General features: G+C 39.1%; 1 protein-coding gene across 8 annotated transcripts in view; it reads left to right on the top strand.

The window, feature by feature from the left end:
• The window catches only part of UMAD1 (UBAP1-MVB12-associated (UMA) domain containing 1), a 62,297-nt gene that overhangs the window by 45,132 nt on the left and 2,510 nt on the right, over nucleotides 1-14,655 (top strand). For all 8 annotated transcript variants that reach the window (XM_015853593.2, XM_085538588.1, XM_085538587.1 and 5 more), the window contains one exon: nucleotides 2,684-2,769. In XM_015853593.2, the coding sequence (XP_015709079.2) occupies nucleotides 2,684-2,769 (86 nt within the window). The remainder of the gene's footprint in view (nucleotides 1-2,683; nucleotides 2,770-14,655) is intronic.

Genomic DNA, 14,655 nt, shown 5'->3' with positions numbered 1-14,655 from the left:
GACTTGCAGTTAAGGAAGAGATTAGAACTGAGGTCAATGGGAAATCAAATCAAGCTGAACAAAAAAATTGGGGGTGGCAAAACAAGATGGGTTGGTTATGGCAAACACAATAAGGCTGGGAACTGGTAGAGCTGGCAGAGGCTGGGTTTGGAGAGGTATGTGAAAGTAATTCATCAGTTGGGCTAGTAGAATTTAGGATGATTAATCTATTTAGATACTTGAGGTAGGAACCAGGCAAAAAAGGAAACCAGAAATAGTTTTTCCTCTAGAAAACTGTTCTATTCTCATAGACATCTTAGGTTGTTTAGTCTACAGCGGCCTATAACTTCATTAATTCAAATAATACCCATCTTTATAAATACTCATGTGTTATGTTTGCAGGACTGTATAACTGAACATTTGGAAGGATGCTGAGGTTTTCCCATTTGCACTTTTCTTTTTTAGCAAGCAGATCTGCATTAAAGTTCAGTACACAAAGTCAACTTGAATTGTGAGACACCATAGATACTATGAACTTAATCACCTGTGGGAGCTGGATGTCAGAGTTCCAAGTGAAAAGATACTTCTTTTCTCTCCCATTGAGCTATTCTTGTTCTTCCATTTATTGTGAACATTTTTGCATTTTTGACCTTTTGGTCCTGATTTCAGGCAACAATTTATTTTCATCATAGAGAAAACTAATCACAAGAAAAAGTATATTCCAGATAGCGTTAGCACATACCAAATTGGTCTTCTGTTTCTTTCAATGTAAAAACTTTCAGGCGCTTTCTAATGACAGTCTGTAAGGACAAGGAGAAAAAAAAATTCCTTGTAACTCTCTTTTGCTATGTTTATGCATACACCCGACTCAACCCAATGTGAGTCATCTCATTGATCTCAATTAGCTGTCCCTTTGCTGCTGACCAGCTAACCTGCTCTGCACTTTCACTCCTGATTAGGCTTCGTCCAGCTAGCTGCAGCCTGCTCATATCTTCACAAGGTTCCATGCAGCCAGCACGAGTTCCCTTGACAAATCCTGATCTCAGGGAGGGGTATCCTGTGTTTTTCCTCCTGCATCTTTTATTGAATGTAAGACTGGGAGGGAGTACAAAAGGTCATTCATCCTCCTTGTGTTGGCAGGACTGAAAGCATTCATAACAGACGTTTCTTCAGCCTCTTTCAAAAGTCCTTCAGAGGTGGATGTTCCACTGCTTCCTCAGGTAGTTGATTCTTAAGCAGCCTTAGTTCTGGAGAAGCTGATCTTGCTAAATTTTCTTATATCTTTTACTCTCCCATTCCTACATCTGCCGACTGTTTTCGTGCCTCCTCAAGTTTTTGCAGTATTTCATTGCAGGTAGCATTTACAAGGCCTCTGTTAGTTTTTGTTTGCAGTCCTCTCCATCATATGTGTAAACTAAAAGTTTGAGATCGTTTATTTTCATGGCTGTTGCCTATATCATTATCTCCTAGGTGCTTACAGATTGTGTTTTCGGAGTACTGTGGGGAAGAAATGCAGATGAAGTGACTCCTAATCTCCTTTGTTCTCTTCCCACTCCTTTTCCACTCCTCCCACCCCCTTTCTTTTTTTAAAATAGATGATGTGAATGCGAGTACTTTGGAGTATTTTATATAAAGAATTACTAGTTCACTGAGAGGCGTTTTTCAGTTCCAGAGGAGGTCTTGACAAGCTTAGACATTAATGGAGCTAGTAGGCATTAGTGACCTACAGTTATTACAATATATTAAAAGCATACCCAGTGACTAAATATCTCTATTTGTTTTTGTAAGATATTTTGCTAGTTATTGCATTGTACCCAAGGGTCCTTTGGGGTTTGTGACAGCTTGGTGCAAGGCTGCACGGCCGCAGGTGCTGCCAGCTTCCAGGCTTAATGGACATGGGCAGAAGCTGGCTGCTGTCCCGATGGGCTCTTCCAGGTGCCCTGCTCCTTAGCAAAGCCAAAAGCACAGGCTTACCAAAGGAGTAAAACTAAAGTAACACAAACTGTTTCATTTAGATCTGAGGCTGCAGGACTGTTTCTAAGTATGCAGGCTTTCAAAATAATCTGCTCCAAGAAGCACCATCAGTTCACATAAAAATAAAACCAGAATTATGCAGCTGAGTCTTTTTCATCTCTCTAAGATGTCTCTTACAAACTATTTGCTAAGCAGCACTAACAGCATAAGGAGATAAACCACAGGATCTTCACCATTTCTCTGCATATGCTACTCCTCTTTTTCGGCACTCATGCAGATATACCCCGTGCAGAACCTAGGCTGTAAATGAGAATGGAGCAGCCATACATGCTTCCTCTTAGCTTGACCTGGGCCTGAGACATGACTGACACAGGCCCAGCTGTGGCTCTTACACCAGATCCTTCCACTGCTGCATCTCCTCTGCTTAACATGTTGCCATTGTTAGAACTTAATGGTCCTGAAGTCTTCAAAAAGAGAAGCCTTGCTCTCTTTCAATCTTTTTCTTTGTTTCTCTGTATCTTTCACTTGAATTGTTAGAGACCTATTTACTCCCAGTTTTTGCAGACTGCTCCTGGATGTTTGTTTCCTTATGTTCAATGTAACTTTGGCAACAGAGCTCTCCCTTTCTAAGGAAATCATGCAATTTGATTTTAGGAAGACACAAAATGTTTTCTTCTTCCCTAGCATGAAGGATTTTAGTGACTTAACAGGTATTTTCTGACTTTTATAGGTGACACAGCTGATGACCAAAATAGAGAGACAAAGGACAAAACTTCCTTTCCCGAGACCAGACCGATGTACAACCAGCCTCCACAGGTAGGAGAGCACTGCTTTACTCATGCATGAAGAAACTTTGATAGCAGCTCATGTGAGAAGTGTGAATGTCTTGCAGAAGGTTTCAGCATATCCATATCTGTTGATTAAGTGCTTACTCAGCCTTTCTTGCCGTCTATCATAAAAGAAGTATTATTAAAAATTGAGATGGCAACACTACCATGACCACCAATATTGAATGGAAAAAGATACAGATATAAGGCTGGTCTTTGTGGTTATTGCTGTGTATCTTGTTTTTATACTTGAGATTTGCAACAATGGAACTGTGGCCAGAGTGTTAATGAATTGTGTACAAGTAATAGTGCAGTGAGCAGTGATGGAAAATGTCAGACGTTTACATAAGTTATTTCCACAGCTACCATTCTAAGTTACATGTTGTAAATGTGTGAGTATAATGGACTTTTCTTACTGCGTGTTTGCTTTCTGTTTCAGTGCTGTGAGACTGTAAATATGAATATCTTTAGCTTGTTTATTTAATATTTAATTTATGAGTACCTTTCCAAAAGGTGTCAGCATGCAGCATAGATGTATTTTTTCTTCATCACCTCCTCTGTTAGTGTTTTTACAATAAGTATCAGCCTGTTTTCCATTGCCGCATAATCTTAGATATTTGCAAGATAAAATTTCACTTTATTTTTTGGTGCTTTTGTGGCACTTTTTTTCCCCTTAACCCATTATTTCCCTGTCTCTTTCTCATATCAAAACTAACCATCCCGGCACCATTGTAATATTAATACTACTAAGCCCTTGTAAGCCTTTGGAGTATCAGAGGTGTGTGTGTCACTGTTGCTTATCTAGGAGCAGACAATGCCTGTGGGGGTGCACTCTAGAAACTCATCTTTAATTTTTAATTAAAAACGGTGCCATATATGGAAATTTTTCATTCACCATCAGCAGTGAAAGCTTTGCCTTTTGATAACGTAGGATTATAAGTCAGCGAGAGTTAATAGCAAAACTTTAGGCTGATTTCTGAAGCCATGCATATCGGAACAAGGTGTGTTTTGCCATTTTGAGGCAGTAAAATGCCATGGTATTGTGGTTACTGACTGCACAGACATAGTTTCCCCTAATGTGGTGTTCTCACAAGGTGTTGCAAGCTGCCAGTGACTGTAATTCTGTGGAGCTTCAGAATAGGAACCGCTTACTTACATGTTAGAGGATAGAAGCACTTTTTAAAATAAAATAGCAAGTGTTACCATGAAAATAAAATAAATATTTGTTTTATCTTTTATATTGAAAGGCTTATGTGTCACCAGAATGTGTGTGAATCAACATCAGTTAAACTGAAAGACAGTGTTTTAATTCCAGTCTCTGGTTTTCACGTGTTTGGACTCCATGTTTACTCGGAGGAGTTCTCATTTTCTCAAATTAAATAGAGATCATGGCAATGAAATTGATAATTTTGGCTGTTAGGAAAGCAGTATTTCTATGTGCAGAAGTATGTTCTTATAAATTTGTGGGAGAAATCTACCAATTGAAGAAAATTTGGAAAGTGTTGTATTATATACTCGGTATGACATAAAGGCACAGAACATTAATTGAAATAATAAACTTTTTAGCATTAAAACAAAAATAATTCAGAAACATAGTACAGAATGTTAAAATATATTTCTTAAGCTGCAAAGTAATACCAGATATTTCTCATGCATAGTTGAACAGAAAATGTGCTGGAAGCTTGCTTGTGTTTTTATACATGATCCGCTTGACAACTTAATAGGTGTTGACTTTGTGGAACATGACAAAGTTCTTTTAGAAATACAATTTAAAGAATAAAGTCATAGTTTGTTTGTGGGTCACTTCCTTATCTGAAAGGGAAATGAGGTCGCGTTTGAGTTTTAAAGAACATGTTTTCTGGAGTATGTTTTTGTAACCATTGTAGTCTTTGGAATTTCCCATTTGGGTACTACTGGACTCATTTTCTGCACAGTTATTGAATTCTCAAGTACGTATGTTTGTACAGCATCACTTTGTTCATATAAAACTAATGCACAAATAAAGTCTTGAGAGAAGATTGTTTTGCTGCAGTTTGCAACATCTAGCAGAAGCTCATATCGCAATGGCAGTCCCTGCAATCTGCATTGTTTTATGAGGTTTCCATGTTGCGTGTGGTGCTGTTAGAGGAACTGCAGATATCTCCAGCCTCATTGGAGGAAGGGTGTTTTCACTGACCAGCTTCACTCTGCTGCAAAGTTGGGGCTCTACCTCCTGCTGTGAAGAGACCCACGTGGAGCATCTTCTCCATCACCAGCTTGCAAGGTCCTGATGCCCAGTTAATCCTAGGGAACTTGGGGGTCAAGCAGGGTAATGAGCACTCTGGGCACAATCAAGCACACGGCATCCCACAGACATGCACCATCCCAATTAGCATGTGCCATCCCATAAGCATGTGCCATCCCACCAAAGCTGCTTCAGGCTCCTGGACTGCAAGTTGCACATGCATTTAAGTGCTTTTCTGGATGGGGGCCAAAGTGCTTGGTGCTCTGCAGGACTGAGAACTTAGATTAGTCTCTTTGTGACTCGGAAACGCAGAGCTTCTAGTTGTAACTGCAACACCATCGCAATAGAAGGAGATATTATGGATTTATTTTTTCATGCTTGTGGGTTTTCTGTCTCAGATAATTCAGTCTTTATCTGCTTTCATTGGAAATTCACAGTTACAGAAAATAAGCAAACAGAAGTGGTTGGTTTTGTATATGCAGGGTACTATAAGCCCCAGTAATGTGGTGGGCTTATTTCTCACAATGAGCTGTTCCATCGGTAAAGCAAATTAGCGCAACCGTGTATGTTTGTCCTGCTGTGAGAGCAATTATATAGCATGTCTATTAGGAGACATGAAAAATATTTTTGACAGATGGTATGGCTGTGAATTAGGATTTATGAAGATTATTGTATGTCTGGTGTGCAGGGCACCTGGGATTATTAAATTGATGCAAGGAAGAAAAAAAACTGATAATAGCTGGAGTGTTTTGCATCTCCCTACTGTCACCTTAAGAGGCAGTTCATGTTTATTTGATATTGCACTTCTGGATTATCTGACATACGCTCTGTAGCCAACAGATGTCAGCAGATTTAATGGGTGGAAACCATACCAGTAAGTGTATTAAAATAAACCACCAAAAATGAGAGCCACGTTTAGATTGTGAATTCAGATTTTTTTCTCTTACTGTGTGTTGGTTTTTGTTTTATTTTATAGTCTTGTTTCTCCCTCAAATACTTAATGGCTGTTGCCTTCGATCTAAGGAGCTTGTTACATGCTTTCTAGGCCAAGAGAGAATCCTCCAAGGGATTGCTTAATCCATAAGTACCTAATTTATATGTTGTTGTTATAGCCACTCTTAATTATATACCTTGCTGTGATACCTATCATCATAGGACATAGCCTTTGTTATGAACTGTAGTCGTTCTGTTATAGCTCTTGTGACCTTTCTTGGCATAATTTAATACTACAAACTGAGAATGTAGCAGATAGAAGGGCCGTGTTTCCTGAAGTAAATTTACAATTATCCATGGTGTTTTGCATGGAGACACTGCACAGTACACTATTTAGTACACTATTTTGGCTGAGTTCCCAAATAATTTAGGAAAAAATCCAAACTTTTATATTAGAATTTGCAGATAATATCCTCATTACATCAATCCTTCTTAAAACTCTGCTATTTAAGGATTCCACATAAATGTAAATAACAGTTTCTTTGGCTGTATTTGTCAACTGGGAAGACAGAAATGCTATGAAGGTATAAAATGTCAAGGAAGAGATAGCGGAGGTTGAGTGCACAGCATAAAAGTGAACAAAAAAGAATGTATTGTAACTTTTACTGTTCTGAAGAAATACCAAATCTTGCTGAACGTGATAGACTTGTAAGATCTCCTTTAGAGCAGATCACCTGGCAATTGTCTGATATAACTCCAGGATATGAGTAATGCTAATGTTACCTTCTTGTCCTTTTAAATATATGTGTATATTAATTAGTTCTCCCAGACCTTTTATTGTGCAGCTTTTACTAAAGCCTGACTGTCGTGAATATTTTTACAAGTTAGCAGAAAATGAGATATTACTGATTGTACCTTCATTTAGTCACCCAGCTCTTAGTTTTCAGCTCAGAGTTCCTGCATTTAAAGGCTCAGAATTAATGTTCTGGGTTAGTTTTACTACATCATTTTAAATTCCCCACATTTGCTTTAGAGAAGGTGGTTTGAATATCAAAATCATTGAAATTATTGGCCAGTGTTTGTGGTTAGTCTGCTCTACTTTGACAAATGCTAATGTTTATAGAAAATGGAATTGAAAAAGAAAAAAAAAGAAAGGAAAAAAAACCTTCTTAAGCTGGGATTCTGGCTGTGTCCTGGTTAGATTAATTGCTTGTCATATGTCATATTAACTACAAGCATTTCTTCTTCATCTATAAAGCCCTTAAAGCCTGTTGGTCCATATTTTCTTTCTTCTTAATTGGGCCTGTAAGCAGTAATCGCTTAATGAAATTATCCACTCTTAGGAGGGCCTGGAATAAGACTGTCTTCATCGGGTCATCAAGCACATACTTTTCTCTGATTGCTGGTACCTTCAGAAGAAAGATCCGTTTTACTCAGCTGTTGTGCATGATTTTAAACTATAGGAAGTGAAGTTTTTACATTACTTTTAAAGAGAGATTAATAGTTTTCAGTGTTGATGCTCTGCACTGGGCATCATCTTTCATAGCTCTCTCCATACTATGCATGTATAATATATAGCTGGGAGACTTGCATTTACTGTGTAGACACAGACTGAGAATCCCTACAGTGTGGAGCTAATGTATGATAAGAAAGTCACACTACGTGGTTGAGATCTTACTGAGAAGGAAGGTAAACTGCCCAGTCATCTAAAAATCAGCTATTACACTGTAACAGCATATGTACTTCATTAAGCTTAATTACATTGCTTGTATTGCTACCTCTTTGATAATCAAAATATCTAAGGGGTCTTTTTGTACTGGGAAGATCTCCAGAACTTACTGATATTAATTAATGCATTTTTTTTTTAAAGGGAAGTATGATATTTTTAGATCTAGGGAACTGGATTGGGAATGGAGAGGTGTGAACTAACGTGGTTGCCACCAGCTTCCTCTCCTTTTCAAGACAAAGTAATGCAGCTTTATTACAAAACCTGCTTCTGTGGTACTTTGCGAGTTTGTGCTACTTGTAATGTAGCTACTGCTACTAGTAATGTAGTCCCTTTGTTTAACTTATGTTGAGGTTTCATTGCGGCAAGAACTGAGGATGCTTAACATTCTTTTATAAAGGAGCTTTGAACGTTCTGTGTGGTTAGAATGCAGTTATAACCTGGAGCATAGCCCCAGTAGAGACGTTTGGGATCCCTACCACCCACTGCCATGCTCCATCTCAGAGTCAGGGTGGGATTGGTCTGCCCATCATTGGGATTTGTGCAACAGGAGAGAAAACTGCCTCCTGCAGGGAAAGAATGGCACACAGCCGTGATAGATTTTCACTGTTTAGTGCCTATAGTTAGCATCATACACACCCATGTGTAGAAGTTAATAAAATAGTAAAATTGTCCTGATTGGCAGCCTCTACATTTTTGAGAGCTAGCCTCTCATAAAGGCACACATGCTCCATATGATGACCAAGGCATGTGTATGCAGAAACACAGTTTGCATACCCTGCTGTTTAGTTTGGGCAGAGATTCACTGTACGCTTACTGTAATTGAATACTTATTCAGTTACATTGGGTTATTATTTGTAAAGAAGATGCTCAAATTGGATGCCCAGATGTTCACATTTTCAGGCTTTGTCTAATTTTGGAATCTTCTGACTAATTTAATCCCTAGATAAAATGACTGCTTATCCTATATCTCTTGCCCAAACACATGTGGTTGGACTAAAAGCCAGTAATGCTGGTTCACTTCGCTGCTGTCAACACATTGATTGGTCAGTCATCCTGCCTCTGGGAGTAACCCTTCTGGGCTTTCAAAATATTAAAATTGATCTAAAATACATTTTAGATCATACATCACTTGATGAAACAGTGTGCTAATACAGCCTGATGGAACTGTGATATTTCCAACGTGATGCATTAGTGCAAAATGGTGGCTGAGAGACCACACTATAGGTCAGCTTATTAGTAATTACTCTAAACATCATGTAAGGAAGGTAACAATGTCCTTGGGTTGGTTTCTCTGCCACTAGGAGGGAAAAAATAAATAAAACATAAACCAGCAACAGCAATAACCAGTGCATTTTAATGGAAAGAAATGATGTGAAAACTGCCTTATTTTGGTCCAAAATGCAAGTATTGGTAAGACAGGAATATGTTTTTGTATAGTTTCTATCAATGTGATTTGATCCTTCCACCATAACGTGCTTTTGCTTTAATTTGTACCTTAAAGAATTTCCCTCAAAACTTCACCACTGCTCCTCTGTATTGGATTTTAAATAATCTCCTCTTGGTAGCTCATAGCAAAAGCTGTTCTGAAGTACTTTATATATGAAGATAAACTGGGCTTGTTTGCAAATGTTTGATTCCACGTGATTATATGTTTTAAGAATACTTTTCTAGTGTCACAAAGCAATTAGTAGACCTGCTTGATAAAAATGAATCTATTTTAAGTATCGAAAAATTGCCCTTTCTTTTCACTGTGGTCCAGTCATCTTCCTTCCACAGAGAACCACAAGGTCAACAGAACTGAAAGAGGTGACCGGTATAAGTTTCTTTTTGTCTTATTGGCTCCTATTTGCAACATATTGTTAGTCCTGCCATAAACACTAATTTTATACATCAGGATAAAAACCTCAGAATAAAGCCCTAAGTACAGTACTGCAAAGTACATCTACCTGAAAATCCATTTCTGTTGTTTATAATCGAGGAGAGATGCTGCTGGGAAGACCTAGAGGATCAGCTCTTCCTTACCCACTCTAGTCCTTGCATCTTTATACACACAGCATAATGTATCAGAATGCAGCGTTGCCCCTCCTTTTTAGAGGTTCTGCTCCACCTTTCCCCTGTAAATCTAGCTTGCCGTTCTGGAGCTTCTCCACAGCAGGGATTGGGAACAAGAGATAAAGACGTGGAGGCAGGGACTCCATCTGCTCCTGCTGGTCAGACATCAGCTGCCCCAAAAGTCTCCTGAATATTTCTTTTTTGCCTGGAGCAATATGGAGAAACTCAAATCTTGTCTCTAACCACAGAGATTGAATGTAGCTGCTAACTTTAAGCTGGTTATTTAAATACAGTTTGCTTAAATATGCAATCACAGTTTTATAGAAAAATAAGAAGATACAAAGAAATAAACAGTTAAAAAACAACCTTTGCTCCTGATTTCAGCTCTGCTAAAAGTATTTTCTAGAGGTATATTTGCATTCCAGTTACTTAGAAATTATTCCCCTCATACAAAGTACTCATTCATGGTTCAGTTGCTTCTGCAGGTGACTGCATTTTAGTAGTTCATATGAGGTTAGTATTACGTCAGGAATGAAGGTAACAACAAAATAAATCTGATTATTTTGTGCCTTCTGCATTGAAGTTGCAGAAGAAATCCATTATCAGCATTTATCACACTCCACTGTTCGCTTTGCAGCATATTGACTCGTCCTTCACTTCAGATTTGTGGCTGTGGGATGCACTGCCCGGTGCTCAGAGCTGCCTGTATTTTCAATCACACTTCTCCTGGCTCGCCGTTTACTCACTGTAGTAATTTTCATGACCTTTTTAATCTTTCAGCATATACACTACAGTGAAAAAACACAGCCATGATCTGGCCCAGTTAGCAGCACTTCCTGGCACTGGCACAATCACAGCATGTTGGATATTGTTGGTGTTGTTTATTGTGGTGTGTGAGATCATTGCTATGAATAGTTTGTGTGGTGCTTCATAGGGACAGGGGAACTAGATAGGCTGAACCCACTCTCACTTCTAAGATCATTCTTATCACAGTGTTCATGCTGTTGATGGGGTGGTTGTCCAAAATTCACCTGTTAGCACAGTGCCCTGAGCTCAAGGGCCTATAGAGAAGCACAGGGAGGCAGCAGGAGCCGGAACCCTGCTGTTGAGGGGTATAAAAGCCCATAAACATCCTGAAGTAGCACAGCGTGCTAGAATGGGCTGGGATGAAAGGAAGGATAAGGACAGGAATGATGTTCTGCTTCCAGAGCAACTATAATTGTTCAAAGAATTTGTCATAAAAACATGCTGCTTTGGAAGGATCTCATGATATAGTGCTGCACTGCTCCCAGTCAGAGTGAGTTCTGATGTCTTATTGTTAATGGCAAAATCATTTGTGTGCAGGAAAGCCCCTGGCTTCAGGAAAGGGGAAAAAGAAGATGAATTCTATTAAAGAAAAAAGAAATTAGGGCCTTACCTCACTAGTGCAGGGCTTACAGCTTTTGCACCTGGTATTGCAAACCTCTCGTAACACTCAGCTAAAGAACAGGGGGGTTTTTCTACATGGTATTTTTCTGTTCTGAGTGGCAGAGCTCAACGCAGTGTCATCTCATATTCAGACCAGTTATTGGTTTGGGGCTTTTGAGGTTCTGCCCTTTTGGTTTGTACAGTTTGGTGGTATTTTGCTGTATAGAAATCTAGGTTTAAAAGTTTAGGTTGTCCAGATAACTGTGACATGAGTATTATTGTAGTTATGTTTGGAAATTAAGACATTAAGAGAACTGTTTCCTGTGTTGAGTCAGCATTTTAGGGAGTCAAGTAAAACTAAATCTCCATCTTATTTCAGTTGGAGTTTGCAAAACTGTTAACTAAGAAAACAGGTTTTTTCCAATAGCATGAATAAACGAGGGAGTTACACACTAGATCTGTAGTCATTTGTGGGACTTAAGAATACTTTCCAGGGTGAAATTGCATTTTACAGGCATTTAATAAATAAAACTCATGAGCATCTCTAGTATTTACCAGCACCATTAAACTAATGCATCTTAACCATGGAACATTCAGGGCATCACCAGTTCAGATGGCAGTCCCGCAATGCTTTCTCTACAGAGTTGATCAGTTCTAGCTGTTGGATAGGGCAAGGAACATTCTGGAGCAGACTCATAACAAGAACTTTGTGCAGATAGCAGCAGCTCTTTAGGACAGACAGCTCACTGCTGTGATACAGAATAGGAGTCATAAAAAGTTGGTAAACAAGAGCCCAAAGCTACTGGGTAAGCTCATTTCCATTGACAGCCACTTTTGCTCTAAAAGCCTGTCAGAGGACTCCGTCCTGGCTCTGTGTACAAGGCAGTTACGTCTGCATTCCTCTCAAGAAATACTCTGACCAGAAGGCATTATGATACTACAGCCACTGTGAGGACTCCTGCACTTTTCCTTCCATCTACTTTTATTGTCCCAGAGCAGAAACAACACAACAGTCCATTAAACCTTCAAACCATTCAGCTCTCAAGATTCACATGACGTTTCTGAGCCATTTCTGTGGTGTTCTTGTTTCCCTGGTCTGGGTATATTCTGTAAAGATATAGGTCACAAACCTACTGGTATACTGGGTTGTTCAGGTTTGCTTTTTGTGACATTTAGAAACTACGATGTAGTGTACACTTTTTCCACCCCTCCTGCCTTATATTTCTAGCTTAAACTTCTGAATATAAATTGCAGACAAGCCTTGCAAGTGTTTTTTTTTGTTTTGTTTTGTTTTGTTTTATCATCCGCTCCTCTTTTCAAATACAAAAAGTAATGGCAAAGTGATTCATTGTCATTAGTGGCAATGCCCACTCTGGAATCCCTACAAATTTTCTTAAAAGACCCAATGAATGTCATAAAAGCATCGATTGAGACACAATTGGAAGAACTACCCACTAAAACAATTTCTGCTTCTTGATACATCAGAGCTAACTGCACAATGCTATCTAAGTTTTAAGACACTTTAGGATACACTCTTTGCCCTAATACTGCAAAATTGCCTGAATTCAAGATAATATTTCTATATCAACATCAGTGTTGTTGGTCTCTGTCTTTCACGGAGTTACAATATTGCTGGATATTTACTAGGCAGCCAGGAATATGGAACATGTAGTTCATTTCTTATGCCTGGCTTTTTAAGGGAAATAGATCTGCTTTCTCAGAGAAAAAACAGCAACAACAAAACAAGCCCTTTTTACAGAAAGTACAAATTCCTTGAGATAAATCGTTTCTTGGTAGAATATCTCATTCAGTAATGTGGGTGATAATAACGCTAGCACTGATCTTTGATTCTTCTTCAGAGCACTGTAAATCCAGTTTCCAAGTACATTGTAAACCATGAATTTTTTCTTCCTTACGAGACTCCTTGGCATACTTTGTAGTTAGCACACATAGCTACAGCAAATTAGATGTTTTTAAATGCATCTGAGGAACATAAAAAATAACAGTGTAAGAGCATAAGATGAGGAGTTTACTTTAGAGGATAATTTTATACTTTATTAGTTTTGGAATAACATACAGTGTCATTGCTGTCAGAGTACAACTGGTATCTGGTAGCCAACTACCTTATATGTTTGCATACTGTTTCTTTTATCCCTCTTCATTTGGATTCCGAGCCAAGAATGAAGAGAGCACCTTGCTTATTGGAATTGAATCCGGGCACCTTCTGTAATTTTAACTGATTTTTCAACTCCCTGGTGCTTGCTGAAATGTAAATTGTTTGATGATATTCTAAGTGCATTCAATTAATATTTCTCATAGTGGGATTGTGTGTCATAGCATTTGGCAGTGCTTTATTTAGCTAACGTCCAGAGAATACTCTCTGAATGGATTGTGTTTGGGATAAATAAGTTAGACATTTAAGCAGAAACCAGTGTGACTAATGTGGCATATCAAATTCTCTAGGACTTGCAGTTCTATATATGCTTGAGGAATACATGCATGAAAACATAAACCATTTCATAACCTTGACTTTCGGTGGTGCAGCGTAGCTTTGCGCTGGTGTTTGTATTGTAACCAGCTTGGGTGATTTTAGCCTTGGTGGGTGACTGATGCCCTGAGGCGTTCGAGAAACGTTCAGATGTTCTGAGGGATATGGTTTAGTGGGAACTATTGGTGATAGGTGGATGGCTGGACTAGATGATCTTGTAGGTCCTTTCCAACCTTGTGTGATTCTATGATTCTAAGACACCAGGGATAATACAGCTACATTGTTGGTAAGTCAGTACAATCAGACAATCTAACATATGACTTTTTGTGAATGTGAGCATTTTAAGCTATTTTAGGCAGTTTTGGGTTTTGGTTTTATTTTCCTTGGGAAAGATAGTAGTGGTTCATGTGTGGAACTTAAATAGGAAATCTTGAGATCTCATTTCTGCTGTAAGCTCATGTTGTGATACTGGATCCAAGACGTTCTTATGAGGGCATGGGTGGACTGAGACCCAAAAACTATTGAATCAGAGATCGGATTATGCCATATATAAAGAAAAGGAAGGGGAAAGGGAAGGGGGAGGGGGAGGGGGAGGGGGAGGGGGAGGGGGAGGGGGAGGGGGAGGGAAGGGAAGGGAAGGGAAGGGAAGGGAAGGGAAGGGAAGGGAAGGGAAGGGAAGGGAAGGGAAGGGAAGGGAAGGGAAGGGAAGGGAAGGGAAGGGAAGGGAAGGGAAGGGAAGGGAAGGGAAGGGAAGGGAAGGGAAGGGAAGGTCTTTCTCTATCTGCTGGTCTTCAACTTGCAGATAGCTCTGCTAATTACAAGAGGCAATACAAAAGGTTATAGGAGTTTTCCTGAACCTATTGACTCACAGTTTGTGGTTTTTCACTACTTTCTCTTCCCTACTCATAGATCTTTCTGGATGTGTGCTGAGCATGGAGGGCTGAAAGGAAGAAGTCAAGACTGCAATCAGAAATTAACGAATAATGGTTTTGGCTCTTATATGACTTGTTAAGCACTTTTGAAGGAGTCAAATTGGAATATT

This window comes from Coturnix japonica, chromosome 2, assembly GCF_054131305.1.
Source record: "Coturnix japonica strain WE chromosome 2, WE-NBRP24, whole genome shotgun sequence".
NCBI classification, from domain to species: domain Eukaryota; kingdom Metazoa; phylum Chordata; class Aves; order Galliformes; family Phasianidae; genus Coturnix; species Coturnix japonica.
The sequence above is the reverse complement of the archived record's forward strand: the minus strand, read 5'-3'. Positions and strand labels throughout refer to the sequence as shown.